General features: G+C 51.6%; 1 protein-coding gene across 1 annotated transcript; it reads left to right on the top strand.

Annotated features, from left to right (window-relative positions):
- The first annotated feature begins 203 nt into the window (after positions 1–203).
- Positions 204–18063, top strand: EPHA2 (EPH receptor A2). Its single transcript, XM_053451923.1, has 17 exons — positions 204–318; positions 4950–5017; positions 5912–6578; positions 12612–12767; positions 12863–13195; positions 13282–13406; positions 13498–13660; positions 13780–13879; positions 14006–14061; positions 14178–14303; positions 14517–14702; positions 14831–14892; positions 14985–15194; positions 15522–15671; positions 15776–15969; positions 16192–16347; positions 16583–18063. The coding sequence occupies exons 1-17, from the start codon at positions 243–245 to the stop codon at positions 16686–16688; spliced, it is 2934 nt and encodes a 977-aa protein (XP_053307898.1). The 5' UTR covers positions 204–242; the 3' UTR covers positions 16689–18063.
- The last annotated feature ends 553 nt before the right edge of the window (positions 18064–18616 follow it).

Here is an 18616-nt window from a genome sequence, read left to right on the forward strand (position 1 = left end):
GAGGATCAAAGCGCTCCCTGAATAACTGCATCAAAGGCACCCTGACCCCTCCCCCTGCCGCTGCACTGTCCCTTTAAACTGGGCGAGGGGCGGGGCCTCTGGGCTGGTTCTTTAAACTGGTCTGGCAAGAGTGGGCGTGCCCATGAAGAGGTAGGCGTGTCTAAAAGTAGGCATGAATGAGTTGCAGATCCCGCACGGTGATCACTAAGTCCGGGACGCGCACACGGGTGGGAGCTGGCAGCATGGAGCCACACAGGACTCTCACTCTCATCACCTTCTTCATCAGCAGCGTCTTCCTCTCTCTCCAGACCAAAGAAGGTGAGTGTCTCTGGCTGAGAGTATTGGGAGTTGGGGGTACAGACTTGTTGGCTGTCAGAGTGGAAGAAGTTGGCATTGTTTATTGGGGGCAGTTGGCATTGAATGTGTTAATCCGTCCCCAGGTAGTGTTTGAGGTTGTTGTGATGTCACCCTGTAGATTCGGGGTTCAGGTTGTGGATGTTGGGTATGGGTACCTGTTGGGGGAGTCAGGGCGATGAGTTGGCACAGGGGTGTTACAGGCGTTTCTTAGGGCACTGAGGGGCAGCACTGTTAGACACGCACCCTCCCTGGTGACATAGCCCCCCATTTCTAGTAAGTTGGGGGGTTGGTGGCGGCCCTGCGAGTGAGTAATGCGGGGGCTGGTGTGTGGGTTGTGGCAGGGAACCGGTTTGTTTAGTTAGGGAATGTGTCGTTTTGGCAGCCTGGCTTCCCGTTCTCACGGCCGCGCCGCTCAGTTCCGTGTGTCCCACCCTTCGGGGGTTATTCTGGCCCCCCGACCCTCTGAGTACCTGCGGAGCGCAGTTTTTGCCCCGGCACTCACAGAGAGTTGGGATCCTTGGGAGAAGTCGGGCAGACTTGTCCTGCCCAGGGGCCGTTCCCTGTACCTGCCGCACTCTGTCCGCAGGCTGGTCACTTTGAGGAGTAACCCACCCCAGGGCTGTCTATCCGTACCCCCCCCCTTTATAAGGTATTGAGTAGGAGTTTACGTTGAGTTGAGTCCCCGCTGATCACTCCATTGAGTTCACGTATTTCGGATTAACGCTCCGCGGTGTCAGGAATGAGATCACGCGCCGCCCGCAATTCATGGAAAAAGTGCCAGTTCTGAGCTTATTTGGGAAACGAGTGCTGAATGTGCAAGATTCAAAAATAGTGCAGCGAGCCTCGGGGAGGAAAAAGCGTCTCATTTATAGACTCCGCGTGCCAGGGGTTTCAAACTTTACAAAATACACCCCAAAAATACCCCGGCCCGTGGGCAGCGCTGGGTCTGGGTCGGCGTGACTTCCTATCTCCAGTGAAATGTTGGTTATTTTGCCCCTTTTTTATGGTATCTGCCCCGTTTTCTGCATTGGGGCAGCGTTTGCTCTCGTACGCCCCCCTGCTCTGTGATCTCCGGGGCAGAATGTTAAACTTTCTTTAATGTTCCAAAGTCGTTGGTCTGCTGAGATGTGACGTTTCACGCTGTCTCCTAAATTACCCCCAGGGGGGTACTTATCCATTTTTTTGTGTAAATTGGTTTATTTTGTAAGCTGACAATTTAAAACGTGTTTATTACACGATCTGAACGCGACAGAAAAGTTTCCTGCATCCAGCGGAGTAAAAGCCTTCATTACGGGCGAGTAAATCCCGGGATTAATGCTAATCTCGCAAGGGTCGGGGGGGGGTGCAGCACATCAATCCCCCTGGTACTTAGACGGTTAACGAGCCGTGGCCTGTAGACGTGCTCTAGCCCGTGTTCTAGCCATGTTCGTGTTGAGATTTTGTGTGTTAGCAGCAGTTGCCCCCCTTCACCTTCATTCAGTGGACCCTCAAAATAGTTCTTTTATAGCCAGAGAGCCAGGAATTTTAGTGTCATAGGGCAGATTGTAACCATCTTCTGTTCCTACAACCACCCCCCCACAAATGTTAGGACCACCGGACCTCTGATACCTACACCTGATAACTTTGAACCCATACACCCCCTGTGTAATTCCTTCTAATGCGGCCGGACAGGCAATGGTTAATTACCAGCCTCCTCCTTTGGAATTGGGAGATAATTCAGGGGCTCCTGGTGGCTCGAGAGGCTCGGGGCTCCGTGGCCCCCATTATAGGCTATGATGTGATATCCAGTATTTTAAAGCCATGCGCTGCTTTTACCCCTGGGCTGGACATGAGGGCTGAGCGCGGCTGAGGGTATTTGGAGTGGGTGCTTTGCCTCAGGTGGTTTGACGAAGGGACAGCTCATAGTATTGGGATGAGGGAGCGGCCCCTTTAAACTGAGTCACGCTCAGGAATGCCTCATTCACAAAATGACGCGGCCCCTCGTAAAGTCGACACGAGCCGTAAACCTTTGGGCTGTGTGTAACATGTATGTAGAAAGCAGCCGCTCGCACACGGATGTGAAGGCCTCTTCCGCTGGGCGACAGGGCAGGGGTGTGAAACACGTGGCTGTCCAGCTGTGACAGACAGCGATTCCCATCATCCTGGCCATGCTTGTTCTGCCCGAGCGGGTCCTCGGTGGGCTTGTTCTGTCCGAGCGGGTCCTCGGTGGGCTTGTTCTGGCCGAGCGGGTCCTCGGTGGGCTTGTTCTGTCCGAGCGGGTCCTCGGTGGGCTTGTTCTGTCCGAGCGGGTCCTCGGTGGGCTTGTTCTGTCCGAGCGGGTCCTCGGTGGGCTTGTTCTGTCCGAGCGGGTCCTCGGTGGGCTTGTTCTGTCCGAGCGGGTCCTCGGTGGGCTTGTTTTGCCGAGCGGGTCCTCGGTGGGCTTGTTCTGCCCGAGCGGGTCCTCGGTGGGCTTGTTCTGCCCGAGCGGGTCCTCGGTGGGCTTGTTCTGCCCGAGCGGGTCTTCGGTGGGCTTGTTCTGGCCGAGCGGGTCCTCTGTGGGCTTGTTCTGGCCGAGCGGGTCCTCGGTGGGCTTGTTCTGCCCGAGCGGGTCCTCGTGGGAGTTCGGTTTCTCCGCACCGGTGCTTCGTGTGACCCGTCGATCCTCTCTCCGGTGGGACGCAGAATCATCAGCGCCATTGAGTTGCTAATGAGCCGCCTCACATTTCCTGATGGCCCCCATCATGAATAATAAAGGCTGTTACTGCCCCTCGTCGTTCCCGATGCGTTCTCCTGGGGGCAGGTAATAAAAGGCATTCCTCTGACGCCGCGGCTCTTTCACGTTGCAGGACTGCAGTTACTTTGTGTCTGGATTGTAACCGGAGAACTCCTCTGTTTTTCTCATTTTATAGTTTGAGCCTCAAAATATTTGTCTCCTTTTCTTAAATATTTGGAAAGTTTGAAAATAAATTCTGTGAGGGGCTGGGGCAGGTAGTTGGGACAGTGGGGTAGATGCTGGGGTACTGTGAGGGGCTGGGGCAGGTAGTTGGGACAGTGGGGTAGATGCTGGGGTACTGTGAGGGGCTGGGGCAGGTCGTAGGGTAGATGCAGGGGGCTGGGGTACTGTGAGGGGCTGGGGCAGGTAGTTGGGACAGTGGGGGAGATGCAGGTGGGGGGGGGTCTCGGAGACAATAGTCTCATTTCTTTCCAGCTCCGGAAGGCTGACTCGGATTATCCGGTTTGGATCGAAGCTCTTTCCGTGCACAATCCTGAAAGCCTCCCCTTCCTGCCCCGTGACGGAACATGCCCGCCTGCTGCCCCCTCCTCTTGTATTTTTGCATATGGCAACCTCTGGAGGAAACGGAGAGGCAAATACCTCATTAACCCCTCCAATGCCAGCCAGGGCCAAACCACCCCACGGGCTTGGGGCAGGAGTCCTCCACCTGCCCGGACATTTAATTTCAGATATTAACAGTGAAATGATGATTACAGGACGTCCCGGTTTCATTATTTGTACGGAAAAAAAATGAGTTGGGTTCCAAAAACAGCAGCTTTCCCTCATCCGAGCCGACAGAGCGTTATCTGCAGGAAGCAGTCTCTGGAAGAGACGAGCCGGGGTTGGGAGGTCTGCGGAGAGAGAGATGCGCTGCTTGCGGTCCCCTCCCCAGAGACAGACTTTATACTATTTAACCCCAAATTGTAACTGCTGTTCCTGCACAGATGGGGGGGGGTCTACCCATCACCCCCGCCAACAAGTAGCCCCTTCCAGCGACGTGCCCTCTGAGAGCCGCCCCCGCCATGCATGCGCTGTAATGTTTACCCAGGGAGGGGGCAGGAATGCCAAGTGTTTAAGATTCAAGGTCGATGGAGCCCCGCCTGGGGCAAACGTCCTCTCCTGGCCGGGGGGGGTAAAATGGCTTTGAGGTATTTGGGTGAAAGTGAAACTGGCGCAGCCAACCACCAAAGTCAAAGCTGGTCCCAAAACCACTAAACGCAGCGCAAGACGGCAAAAAGGTGGCAATTTGATTGGTTTAGAGAGACCTGATTATCCGCAAATATATACATTAAATAAACACGCGACTTTGGTGCTTTTTTGTGGAGATGGGACTGGTAGGATGGTAGAGGGCAGGGGTATCCGACGACTACAACTCCTATCATCCCCAGAGGAGGGGTGTAACGCATGGAATGTAAATGTATTCAGTTATCTGCGCTATAATTCTGTTAATAACAGGCTGGGAACGGGAGATTTAATGCATGCGCGTTCCCTCCGCGTGGGATTCTGCTGTCCCTGGGGCGAGGGGGGATAAAAATTCTCCGGGGGCACTTGACTTGACTGTAGTGAGTCACGAGTTTGAGTTCGGTGCCAATCACCGGGTCCCGGGCCCCTTGAGTTACTGCGTTGAGTTCAGGGCAAGTCCGGGCACGATGCTGCGGCATTGAAACACATGTCCTGTCTTCCCACTGCGTTGGGAACAGATGTCGGGCTTCCGTCTGATGGTCTCTGCAGCGGCTGGAACGCCGGGGGCATTAGTGTTAGTGGGATCATTCTCGGGGCTCATTGGGGTGAATGAATTAAAGTTACCCCCCGGTAATAATCTGCTCTGCTTCCCTTTCAGTTGTCCTGCTGGATTTCGAGAAGACGCAAGGAGAACTCGGCTGGCTCACCCATCCCTACGGCAAAGGGGTAAGATTCCCTAAAGCCCCCTCTCCCGTTACCCCATCCCCTGCGCCTGGAGCGCGTGTGCTGCGGATAGTCAGGGGTTTGATATGAGGTGTTAGCGAGGGTTGCGGAGGTGCAGCTCTGGTCTGGCTCCAACTGATCAGCCGACTGGGGATAGTGGGCCTTATAGTGTATTGACGGACGCACAGGTCACCGTTCACTTCTAGACACGCAGCCACGCATTGGGTGCCGTGTGCTCAGTATGTTAGTGGGAGACGTGGCCGCACCGGCTGCTAATTTACACGCCATTACCCCAAATCCCTGGCTCTCCTCAGCACCTGCTCCTGGGGGTCCCACCTCTGGATTACACGCCGTCGGCAGACAGCGAGGTCCGGCAGCTGTGTTCCCAGAGTGTATGATCCAGCTGCGCGATTCCCCCGGGAACGCGGGCCGTAACGTTTATCCGGGGGCCGCAGAGAGCCCCTCCGCGCCCAACGAGGAGGTTAATTGATATTTACCTGGATTCTCAATCCTCGCTGACAGATGGAGTGCCCCGACCTCGCGCTAATTAGCAGCTGCCTAGCGGGAGCCGTCGTCTTGTGATCTGACACTTTGTTTTCACATGTAGAGCTGCATTTGCTGAAACATACAACACGCTGTCCCACGGGGAACAGTGACTCTGAGCCGTGTGCAGCACACGCAACGCAACGCAACATGATGTATATTACATGTCTCATATCCCATATGTACATGATGTATATTACATCTCATATTCTATATGTGTATATATATAAATATATTTCTGTCTGTAATGCGTGAGGTCATTTTATTGGTACAAGAGAGAAAATAAAAGTCAATGTTTTTTTGCGAATATTTATATCAATATTTAACCCCCGACGCTCTCTGTGTCTCCCGCAGTGGGATTTGCTGCAGAATATGATGAACGGCAGCATGATCTACATCTATTCCGTGTGCAACGTGCAGGAGGGAGACCAGGATAACTGGCTGCGCACCAACTGGATCTACCGCAGCGAGGCGCAGCGCATCTTCATCGAGCTCCGCTTCACCGTGCGCGACTGCAACAGCTTCCCCGGGGTCTCGGGCGCCTGCAAAGAGACTTTCAACCTGTACTACGCCGAGTCCGACGTGGATTACGGCACCAACTTCCAGAAACGCCTCTTCCGCAAAATCGACACCATCGCCCCCGACGAAATCACGGTGCGGGATGACTTTGCCTCGCGTAACGTCAAGATAAACGTAGAAGTCCGCTCCGTGGGGCCGCTCAGCCGGAAAGGCTTTTACCTGGCGTTTCAGGACATAGGGGCCTGCGTGGCACTGCTGTCAGTGAGGATCTACTACAAGAAATGCCCCGCTGTGGTGCAGGGGATGGCAGAGTTCCCGGAGACGGTGGCCGGAGCCGATTCGCAGCCCCTGGCAAAGGTTTCTGGGAAGTGCGTCACAAACGCCGTGTCCGTTGGCGGAGAGGAGCCAAGCATGCATTGCAACACCGATGGCGAATGGCTGGTTCCGATTGGGCAGTGTCTGTGCCAGGCCGGCTACGAGAAGGTCGGCGACCAGTGCCGAGGTAAGACATACTTTTAGACATTTAAGAAACCTGCGTCCTTCTCACTGAAATGCCAAAGGCTGTCCACCCCAGTACGGTGCTGGCTCCCCCGGTCTCCGCTCTCACTGGGGCCCCTGGGATTCAGCCTGTATGGTCTATTCACAGGAGACAATGGCTGTCACTGTTCCCGTCTCACTGGAGAGCGGAGAGACAACTCCCAGCTTACCGCAGGTCTGAGGAATGCGGGAAGGGTGGAGACCGGCGCGTGCTCCCGGGCATGCGCGTACCTGTCGCTCACCTGGACCTTCACCTGGACATGGCCACTTCTGCAGAATTCTGCCAAATGCCATTTCCAGAGTCGGGTTTCTATGGTTTGGGTTTCTTCCGCCCATCCATAGCGTTTGCGCACGTTTCGGTAATTGCCGGAGCGCTTTCCCCATCTCTCCGTTCCGCGTGCCGTCTCAGGACACGCGTGTAACGAGTCCCCTTTAAGGAGGTAACGTGAGTTAATAACGCAGTCTCCGTCTCTCCCTGCGAGGCTCGGAGGTGATTTATGCCGCCTTCAGAAGCCTGAATTTAACGATCCTTTTATTGGATCCAGATTGTCTGTGTCTGAATTCTCAGAGACAATACGAGGGCCTTGAGAGGACGGAGGCTCAAATTCTCCAAGCAATGCAGCCTTGGGAAGCAGACACACAATTACCCCGCAGGTGTCCCAGAACCCCCAGTCGATGGGGGCTGGAGTAAAATATGCCAGGAATGAGTAACTCCGACAGGCACGTTCACGGATGGGGGTGCCAAGTAAAATATGGAATTTAGAATGAGACGGGGGGGCTTTCGTTAACGAGCAAGAAGGTGTGAGGTGTCTGAAAAACACCAAGTTTTATTTAGGGAAGTTTAATAACCTGTCTGTTTTGTTCAGCGATGAGGCCAGGAGGTTAAAAGGCATAGGAGGCGCTTTCTCTTCTGAATAGCCGTGATTTCCGTGAGGCTCGGGCTGGCGGTTTGTCTCCCGGGGACGCCGGGCGGTTTAACGCGTAGCAAAGTTTCCGCCGTTCGGAGGGATTAGTGCCGGTGATAATTAGAGGTTCGCTCGAGCTTCGGCTGGGAAGGAAGGAACTCGAGTGAGCAGGTGGTTGGGGGGAAAGGGACAGACCATAGGGGGTGACTGAGCGGTACCCGCGCCCCGAAAATGGAGCACAAACTCGCCTGTCTCCTGGCCTCCCCGGTATGACCGTCAGCCCTGTTTGAGGGAAAAATTCCTGTTTGCAAGACCTTTTACCCCTGAGGTGACTGAATTTGAGGTGTTTGACCCCATTCTGGTGCCTGATGTTGCCCTTTAGCCCCGGAAGCGTACGTGGCGTCCCAGGACGGGGGGGCTACTTGGCCTGTGTATATCTCGTGTCTGTTTGTATCCAAATAATCTTCCCCATCATCTCTGCCCGTAAGTAATCCCTCTGTCTAAATAAATCGAGGGGGGCCCCTGGATGCTTCCCTTCTGCATGGGGCTGGCGGGAGCCACTGGGGGCCGACCTCGAGGTCCTGGGAACCGGACTTGAAGGATATTTTTATATTTCTGTGGTCAGTAGGAATTCCGTCCGGGAATTCTCACCCAGGAACAAACGCTGGGGGTCCTCCGTAGGGACCTCGGATACGTGACTCATTTTATAGCAGTCCCCGCTGGGGAAGAAGGGGTTAAACTGACACGAATTACATTGTGCACGTATGTAGTTCATCCCGCACAGAGATAGTATACCCAGTGCATGTCCACACGCAAAAAAAGCAGCTGTGAGAATCCCCCACGTCCACGGACCCCCACGGGAGGCATATTTGCCCTACTTCTTGCAGGCGCAAGGAATGCCGGCTATTGGCCCATTTCCAGCGTTTGTTTGCCCGGACGTGAGTCAGCCCGGACAGGTGAGTTTCACAAGATCCGTGGGAACCGGGAGGCGCAGTCGCTGCCGGGGAGTCAGCGCAGGGATCGGTGACTGGTACCTTTCAGTAGTGTCCGTCACCGCAGACCCTCGCCAGCATCTTATAACGGCGTTCCCACACCGCGCACACACAGTCTCTTTCATTGCCACAACACAGGTGACAGACCTTCCGGAAACAATATTTAGAGACGCGTTTGCAATCAAAAGCGGGTAACGTTTCACTCGCGCATTCTAAGAGCCACGAACGGAGGCGTCTGGCAGCGCTCCAGTATAATCCGAGACCAACCTTTCTCTAAAATGACCGTAGAAGTCATGAGCAGACAGGTTTGAGCCGTCACGTAATCACACGTTAAATGGGCGAATCGCCTCCCGAAGCCGGGTGAGGGGCTCTCCGAGGAGGAAGCTCCATTTCCCCTCTGCCTTGCGAGGTCTGCAAATTCCCGCTGAGAATAGGCCACGTGAGCCGTAGGTCAGTCGCAGGAATCCGGCCGCACCGTAAACAGGAAAGGTTGAATTGAGTGGGAAATCCGATATGGATATGAGGGAATTTGTACCGGATGGTGGTCGGGGAGCTCCATGAAGAAACGCGTGTTCCGGCCTCCCCTCCTCATTAATTACTGGCTACCAGTAGGGGTTGCCATATGAGCTGTTCTTCTGAACACATTTAATTTTAACGTTAATGGTCACCGAGTGCTTCCCTGCGTTACGGCCGACGTCCTGCAGCTCTGTATGTGTTGGTCAGCGACCCGTAGTTAGATGTGTACAGGAAAGAAAAAATGGCCAATAGGGCAGCCATGGTCCTCAGGTACTCATCACCCACCTATGGGGCACCTGAGAGGGGAACCTGGCTCTTAGGAGCCACCCGAGACCACTTATGGGGATTTGGATCGGCACAGAGTGTTCTAGAGGAACCTCCGAGATCTGACCGTCGGCTCTAATGTCTGTTACCTGGTCCTATCTGCTGTACTCGTTACTGTTAAACAATACCGTGCCTGTTCCCGGAGGAGCGAAGCCAGAAGCGATCTGCCCACGTGTCTGCGTGGGCTGCCGGTGGGGGGAGGTTTGTGGTTTGGGTCCATCTTGACCTTGATGAATACTTTGTATCTTTCTCTGTCTTTGGCCAGAAGCTTAAATTCCAGCTCCCCCTCTGCGTTTACTCCTTCATACCCTCTTCGGCCTCCTTCCTCGGGCCTCTCCTACAATAATATGTCTTTCTTATCTGCCCCTCGTATGTCTCCCATTAACCTTCCTGAAGAGCCCACATGCCCTCCCAGGGTCCATATTAACTCGACATTTTAACCTAAGATCCAGGGTGGGAGGCAGAAAGTACGGTGGGCTTCGGGTCACTTTTTATGGTATAAATATCCCGATCCTGAAATATTCTGGATTTCCCTTTTTCCTGGTGCACAGAAAGTTTGTATTTCTGATAACAAATTGGGGTCAGAGGTCAGCATTGGGCAAGAGGCAGGGGGGGTGTAAGCAGAGCCTGAGGCCAGAGGCTGAGGACTACCCCTCCCATCAGCTGTTTCTAAGGCCAGTCCTGTGCCCCGGGGCAGGGAGGAGCTATTCCTTTTCTTTGCACTTCTGGAAGATTGGCGTGGTGGTACTTCTACAAGATGTTGGGGGCAGGAGGGGCAGAAACATTTCATGTACAGTACGTGAAAGAGTTGCCACAGCACCCCGGCCAGGAGTGTTTTATGAGCTCATTGTAAACCTGCCTGAGCCGGTTGTTTTGTGGACTCCGCACCTCGGGCGTGACGGGTTCGCGATCAGCGCCGTCCTGTGAAATTCCCGCAGTAAATCAGAGGTTCCGGTGCTTGGATTTGTAAACATATTTTTTACCAGGTGGGTTATTGTTACACCGGAGTGTTTACTGATACACGGGGGTAATTGGCTAATTACACGTTAATCCGTGTTACAGGTTTAGGATTTCTGTAATACTCGCCCCGCAGGGCAGATTTGGACTTCATATGAGGCCAGAGTCCAGAAGAGTCTTTCAAACAAGTGCCTCCCGCTCCTGCCATAACAGAGCGTAGAAGGGTAGCGCAGGGGCCCCAGGGGCCCCAAGCTGTTCCTTAATAACCCCCAAGACAAAGACTGGCTGATCCGTTCCACACGCTATATAAATCTGGGTGGGCAGTTTTATTGGCTACCGAAACTTTTGCCACCGTGAAGATCAGAGGCAGATTACTCCAAGTCCTGGCATGAGGTCACATGGTTCAGCCGTAAGGGGCTTTAGGGTATAATGTTGTACCCCAAGCTCCTCCCTGTAGTGTATTTTTTGTCCTTTGAGCTGGTTATAGAGATTTATTTTTGAACAGTTCTGAAAGCCTTTGTCGAAGCCGCTCCGCAGAGCCTGTCGCTAGCGAAAGACCCCGACTACTTTAATGAAATTATTAGACAATGGTGTCCCCTCCGCAGCTCATTCTCACGGATACAGCCGAGCCGGGGTCTTGATTCTCTTGTCTCAGCTCCATTCAGGTTTCGAGTGCCCCCCTCGCTGTCAGCAGATGCTTGGAGCCCCCCTTCTCGCTCTATTGTCCCACCATCCATTCATCTGGTTACAATGACTCACACTCGGTCGGGTAGAGGGGCTTGTGCTTCTCTGCTGCCGACAAGTCGGGTCAAGAGGTTCCTGTGACCCCTTCATCAATCTGTCTTGGGAAAAACTTTTTTCTTTTTTGGTGGATCTTCGAGTGGAGCCGGGAAGTGTCAGGCACTGCAGTCCTCTAGGACCCTTTGGTTGTATGTTCCTATGCGTGGGATCACCTCTAGGTGATTAATGATATCTTAAGCTGTTTGTATGGTGCTCGGTATTCACTAAGCTGTGAGTTGCAGTTTATTACTCCCGGTCCTCTGCAGGGTCATTATGATCTCTCAGAGAATGGCTGTGAATGTGCTGGATTCTGGTTCCATTGTTCCGAGCCGTGTTCATACGCTCTTAAGCCAATTTTCCAGGAGAAGCCCACGTTGGTTGAATTTGGGATTAAATTGTCCCCCTCCAGGGAGCCTCTTCGCTGTACAGTTGGGGTCTTCAGAGACCCTCTCAGCCTGTATCCTGCTGGTTTGCTTTGTGCTCCGAGCCTCGGCCTAAGGCAGGAAACCCAAGTTTATTTTAAGGATTAAACACTTGCTGACTCTCCTCCCTTCCACCCAATGTAATCCTCTTCTGCTTCTCAAAGACAAAGGACAAAGGGGGTCTAATCCAGTGTCCTCCCCTCCCTTTATTCCTCTGATCTTTTCACTCCACTTGTCTTTCCACATCCGCTTACCTGCCTCCGACCCGTAGACTACAAGGAACAATTCATTTCTAAGTAGCTCAGTAGGAGTCCTCTGCCACCTATTTAACCTTTCTTTATATATATATAGCGCCAGCAGATTCCGTAGCGCTTTACAATCAGAGGTGGGGAAGATAAATGACGCAACGCACGTTACATACTGGTACAGAAGGAAGAGAGGGCTCCGCTTTTCCGAGATTACGATCACGGTACGGCAGCCCGGTTGTGCTGACTCTGAGTTTAGAAATGTTTAGGACCCCTGGGGCGCTCAGTGTATTTTGCTACCCCTAAAGGACAGGCTTTAAGTACCTGCTGAAGACTTTGCTCTGAAACAACACGTTTTCAGACAAAGGCTCACAATTCTACAGACCGTTCACCGTTTTGTGCGTTTTTCTTACGTTTAGGAATGAGGTCATTCTGGGGTGACGAGCCGGCCATGCAGGCAAACTGGTTTAACTGGCTGCACCTTGTATTTAGAGAGGCCTCCCAGAAGAGATCCGTCGACGTAGTGCAGCGCGGTGCTGTAACACAGGGGGTGGCAGCCTTAAATTAATAGGTTTCACCAGACCCACCTTTTCCCATCCCATTAAATCTCCATGAAAGCAAATTCACGTAAAACTCCCAAATAAAACTCTGCGCGTCCCTTCGTGAAATCCCGTCCGGGGATGGGAAGGGGGTTTGGGAGCCTAAGCCGCGCAGGTTGTGCTTGTTGCTGTGCGCTGGTACATGTCAGGGTGTGATAGGAGGAACCCCCTTCACAGAATAGTAACTTTTTATATTATTTGTGTAAAAAAACAAAGGCGTCTGAGTGTTTCTAATGGTCATTTCTCTTTCTCCTTCAGCTTGTCAACCTGGGTTCTTTAAAACCGACATCTCCGACAGCCCATGTCTGCCGTGCCCGGATCACACGGAGCTGGCACCAGAGGGCGCCACCACCTGCGCTTGCCAGGACGGCTACTTTCGTGCCGCCGCAGACCCCATTTCATCCGCCTGCACCCGTGAGTCTTATTGTTTTGGTTCGTGCTGGAGACGTAATGTGTGGAGTTAATGTGCGGAGATGTAAACTCGCTTTTCCTTGCCTTTTCTATGCTAGGTTCCCCCACTGCCCCGCGCGAACTCACTGCCGTAGGCTTAGGATCCAAGGTGATGCTACAATGGTCTCCACCTAGTAACACGGGTGGCCGCGAAGATGTCACCTACGTGGTAACGTGTGAGCAATGCTGGCCTGAGCAGAGCGAATGCCAACCGTGCGACGCCAGCGTGCGATATTCAGAGAACCCCAGCCATCTGAAGGGGACCACCTTAACCATCAGTGACCTAGAACCTCATCTGAACTACTCCTTCTCTGTGGAAGCCAGAAATGGGGTGTCCAGTTCCAGCTCCAGACGCAGCTATGCGACTTTGCGTGTCAGCGTGAATCAGACGGGTAAGGGGCCGGTCTCTGGCTGAGAGGTTCTGCGGGTAGAGTAATTTCATGGCATTGAATACTAAGCACCCCACGTTATCTTTCAGAACCCCCTAAAGTGACGTCTGTGAATCTGGACAGCCGTAGCACGAATTCTCTGAGCCTGTCATGGACCGTTCCTCCGCGGCAGCAGAACCGGGTCTGGAAGTATGAGGTCACCTATAATAAGAAGGTACTTGTCCCCTCTCTATCGTCCTCGTGCTTCGTGTCCAGTTACTGCATCGAATCCCTCGAATAATCTCTTGTTTTATGTCATTTTCCAGAATGATGAGAACAGTTACTCCGTTCAACGCTGTGAGGGGAATTCGGTGACCATTCTCAAACTTGTCCCAGAGACCACCTACATTGTGCGCATTCAGGCAATCATGCCGGACGGCTCAACCGGCGTCGGGAGCATGGAGTATGAATTTGACACTCTGCGTTCTGGTGAGTAACCATAGGGGCCAAAGACCGATCCTAATGATCTCTCTGTGTAACCCACCTCCGCGTGATTTGTGAGCATTCACTCTTCTTGCTAATCTTGTGGTCACTCTTTTTGTCCTCAGAATCAGATGATACAAACCAGGCAGCTATTATTGGAGGAGCAGCCGCCGGCGTGTCTGTAATCGTCGTCTTGATCATTGTGGTCATTATTCTGCACAAAAGGTACGTTTAGTGTCATGCGCTACTATGTGACCTCCCTGCAGCTCTCTTGCCAGGATCCTCACTTCTTCTTTTTCCCAAAATGCTGCTTTATTGCGCAACCATTTAACTTCGGCTTCCTTGTTTCAGTAGAAGGAACGGTCGAGGCCGCCAGTCCCCTGAAGATGTCTATTTCTCCAAATCAGGTAATGAGGTTTCTCCCTGCTGTCCTGTGCATGTAACACGCGTGTGGTTGTGTCTATGCTCCGACGTGCCTGGCTCTGGTTCGCAACCTCATCAGAAATTCTAATGTTCTTTACAGAACAACTGAAACCCCTTAAGACGTATGTGGATCCGCACACGTACGAGGACCCCAACAAAGCCGTCCTGAAGTTCACCACTGAGATCCCTCCCAACGCAGTCACTCGGCAGAAGGTCATTGGTGCAGGTAAGCTGTCGGAATTGGTGCACGTGGCGCAGGGTGTTTGGATCAGCTGTCTTGTACGTTGTGCTGTCTCCTGTCTTAGGTTTAATTAAGTCTCTGATCTTTTATTGACTGTTTTTATTGACTTGTTATGGGGATGGGAGTAGCAGATCCGGACCTTTTGGCCCTCGTTGGGACTTTCCTGCCAAACCTGACAATAGATGTGCTGTTTTACAGGGGAGTTCGGTGAGGTGTATAAAGGGATCCTGAAGCTGCCAGGAAAGAAGGAAATTCCGGTGGCCATAAAAACTCTGAAAGCCGGCTACACCGAGAAACAGCGCATCGACTTTCTAAGCGAGGCCAGCATCATGGGACAGTTCTGCCACCACAACATCATCCATTTGGAAGGAGTCGTCTCCAAATGTAAGGGCGATATTCCCACTGCGGGACCCTCCCCAGCGTGTTCTCAATTATTTTTGTTTTATTGGTTATCTCACTTATTTAGTTTTTTTTACTTATAATTCTATATGTTTTGTCTTCTGCTCCTGCAGATAAGCCAATGATGATCATCACAGAGCACATGGAGAATGGCGCCCTGGACAAATTCCTTAAGGTGAGTGTCTTGCTCGGTGCCGGAGGGCATAACTAACTGCTGTGGGTATCCAGAGAGCTTCTTCCTCAATGCTCTTTCTTCCCCACTCACAGGACAATGATGACGAGTTTAGTGCCATCCAGCTGGTGGGTATGCTGAGAGGCATCGCGTCTGGAATGAAGTATCTTTCTGATATGAACTACGTCCACCGGGACCTGGCTGCCCGTAACATTCTGGTGAACAGCCAGCTGGTGTGCAAAGTGTCCGACTTCGGCCTTTCTCGAGTGTTGGAGGACGACCCAGAGGCCACATACACAACCAGTGTAAGTATCGAAGTGGGACCTAATGGCCGGGGGAGGGCAGAGATTGCATCTCATTGAGAAGATGGCGAGAATCGCCTGTAAGAGCCGCTCCCTCTCAGCTCTTTTTTAGATTGCAAGCTTTTAGTGTTTGCCGTTCTTTCAGCAGGGCAGGATAGCCAGATAGGAGGGTGGTGACTCTGTTTGCTTTTCCTGGGTGGTGTTCTGGATGGGGCTGCAAAACACTCATTTTTTAACTCCTTAAGCCGTCCTAGTTCGGTATAGTTTTTGGGTTCCCGTGTTGGAATCTGATCACATGTATTAAAAGTTTGTGCTGCTTTTCTCCTGTAGGGTGGAAAGATACCCATCCGCTGGACGGCCCCAGAAGCCATCTCCTATAGAAAGTTTACCTCTGCCAGTGATGTATGGAGCTACGGCATAGTCATGTGGGAAGTGATGTCATATGGAGAACGTCCATACTGGGAGATGTCCAATCAGGAGGTGAGAATTCCAGGTTCCTGAAAAAATCTGATGGTCTTACAAAGACGCACTTAGTTGGTACGGATATATGATATGTGCCTCTCTGACCCGTCTGTGTGTTGCAGGTCATGAAGGCCATTAATGAGGGGTTCCGGCTGCCAGCGCCAATGGATTGCCCCTCCGCCATATACCAGCTTATGATGCAATGCTGGCAGCAGGACCGCAGCCGACGACCCAAATTCACAGACATCGTCAGCATCCTGGACAAGCTGATCAGAAATCCAGACTCCTTAAAGACACTGGCTGATTTTGACCCAAGGTGAGTTGCTCCTTGTTATGATATCAGTATGGGATGGTCTGTCATCTGGAAAGGTCCAGGAATTTTCTGTCGAGAGTCATGGGTTTGGTGGTTTTGGAACATGGATTTGGGCGCAGAGTTTATGGGGGGCCTAGACCCATTCCCCTGTTAGTTACACCCATGATGAAGAGGCATAGGTATTTTGGGTGCCTTAGTAACCCCCAGTCTTTTCTGTTCTCTAAGGATCTCCATCCGCCTGCCCAGCACCAGTGGATCGGAGGGAATGCCGTTCAGGAGTGTCGCGGAATGGCTGGAATCCATCAAGATGCAGCAGTACACGGAGTGTTTCATGTCCTCACAGTTTAATTCCATGGATAAGATCATCCTCATGAACCAAGAGTGAGTGTCTCCACACCCGTACTCGTCTCCCCCGTCTTACCGATTTCTGTTCTCTTGCCAATGATTGTGTCCAGTGGGTACTTCAGGGTTCTGTCAGTAGATTTTTCCTTTTCCTTTACTTTTCAAGAACAAACACACAAAGTACACGTGATCTTTGAATGTGCAGATCAGGAACACACATTGTCCATTTTTTTTCTCTTGTTTCGCGTCTTAATGGCTTCTTTTTGTCTTCCAGGGACATTAAGCAACTTGGCATCCGGCTCCCGGGACACCAGAAACGAGTGGCTTTTAGTATCCTGGGACTTAAGGAGCAGGCCAGTACCATGGGCATCCCGATCTGAGGACCAGCGGGCCCCCAAATCGGCACTGGGACCCCCATCCATCTAAAGACCAGTGAACCACCAGAGCTCGGAGATATGGTCGCTCCATCTCCTGTGAACAAAAGTATAACCAGTGCTGGGGGCCACCCCAGATACAGACGTACTTGAAAACCATTTGGTTCCAGAACCAGAAAGTCTTCCCTCCTGACGTGGACTCCTGTGGACTCTAGAGCTGCTCTCGTTTTCGGTTCCTTGTGGTCTTTTTTTGGTTTGTTTGATGCAGACCTGCCAGTTCATACAACACGGGATGATTACACGCAACACTGCGCTACACCACCACGGCAGGGACAGACACGTGCACGGGTCCATGTGATTTACATTTCAGAATCTAGGACCCTCGGAGCGTCACGGGGGTGGAAAGCTCGCCTGCTCTTAACTTTTTGTGTAAATATAAGCCGAGTCCGTTGCTGCAGAATGCGGTGCGTTTGCTGGACCTGAGCACTTTTTTCTGGACACTGTCCTGGTTGCCGCCTGATCCGGAGCTGCAGCAGATGCGAAACCTCCCGCCCGTTAGGCGTTCACACATTCCCGGCAAACAGAAATTATTACGTTTAAAAAAACCTTTATTACAACTGCTGTCTTTCTAAAATGGTACAAAAAGGGCAAAGTCCAGAGTGGCATTATTATCCTTTTTTTTTTTTATATTTATGACGTATTCTGCCGCCATGGGGCACAGCAGCACGACGTTCTGGGTCACTTTCCATTCCATAGCTGGGTTCCCCTACGTCTGATACGGATATATAATCATTATTAACTTCCTAAATCTTACATTCTGTCCCCAAACAAGTGCTGTGATGATCAGACAACGGGGTATCCCTTCCAGTTCCCATTGTTGGGGAAACTGAAGAGGCCTCTTATAGCTAAACCATGTTCTAAGATGCCCGATACCTCCCTATCCTGCCAAACTGCTCCAGGGGCAATCCTCGCAGCGTTCCCCTGATGTATAATCGACATGTAGTTATTCTGTTATTTATAATCTTCGCGTAGTTCTTGGGTGAAAAGCTTATTCTTTAATTCCCCAGGAATGTCACACAATTTTACAACAGATGTTTCGGATCTCCTCGTACACTCTGTGGAATTTTATGAACAAAAATAGAAAGTGCCTTTTTCCCACATAGCGAAGTGTCCGAATCTCTGTTTTTATTTTTTTATTGTTATTTTTGTAATTTATTCCTGCAGTGCCTTGTTCTTTTTGTATATAGATTTGTTCTCTCAGTGCGCTCAGTGTTAATGCTGTACGTTCCAATTATTTATTTTTTTATATTTATTGATAGATCTTGAAAGGCTGGTTTTACTTTTCTCAGAAATAAACCTGCACATTAGTTTTTCAAAAGAATTCCGCATCGTGTGATTCTTTTTGTTGCGAATTTCCAGCGGGACCATAAAAAAAATCATTGCGTTTGTGCCAATTCTGCCCACAAAGCCGGCGTTCCTTGTAGGATGACAAAGTATCACAACTCCACCGTGCTTTAAACTCCCCAGCGCTAACGACAAGAGCCCTGCCTCTTCTAGCCCCGGGGCATTAAATCCCCGGAGGGTAAAGGGGAGGAGCTAAGCAATTGAAGAGGTTCAGGATGCCTGTGATGCCTAAACTTGATTGTGTTCCTTCCATATAATCTCTATCAGAGTAATAGTAAATAGCTCTAGTATCGGCATTAGTATTGAGACAAATACGTTTAGAAACATCATCATAATGGGGTCCGTTTAAATGCATCTTGGTGATAAATGCCCCCCTCTTTGCATTTTTCCATATGATTCATGTGCCATGTCTGTTATTGTGATATAGTCCTTCTCGGCTGACGGGCAGCTGGCAGCTGGACTCCCCGCAGCACAATTAGTAATGTGTTTTGTGATGTCCTGGGTGATTTGTGGGAACGGAGGGAATGGAG

The sequence above is a fragment of the Spea bombifrons genome, chromosome 12 (assembly GCF_027358695.1).
Source record: "Spea bombifrons isolate aSpeBom1 chromosome 12, aSpeBom1.2.pri, whole genome shotgun sequence".
In the NCBI taxonomy this organism is placed as follows: domain Eukaryota; kingdom Metazoa; phylum Chordata; class Amphibia; order Anura; family Pelobatidae; genus Spea; species Spea bombifrons.

Coding starts and splice junctions, on each gene's coding strand:
- EPHA2 (XM_053451923.1), top strand. CDS start 243: ATGGAGCCACACAGGACTCTCACTCTCATCACCTTCTTCATCAGCAGC. Junction 13,407..13,497: donor AGGTCACCTATAATAAGAAG/GTACTTGTCCCC, acceptor GTCATTTTCCAG/AATGATGAGAACAGTTACTC. Junction 15,672..15,775: donor GGGAGATGTCCAATCAGGAG/GTGAGAATTCCA, acceptor TGTGTGTTGCAG/GTCATGAAGGCCATTAATGA.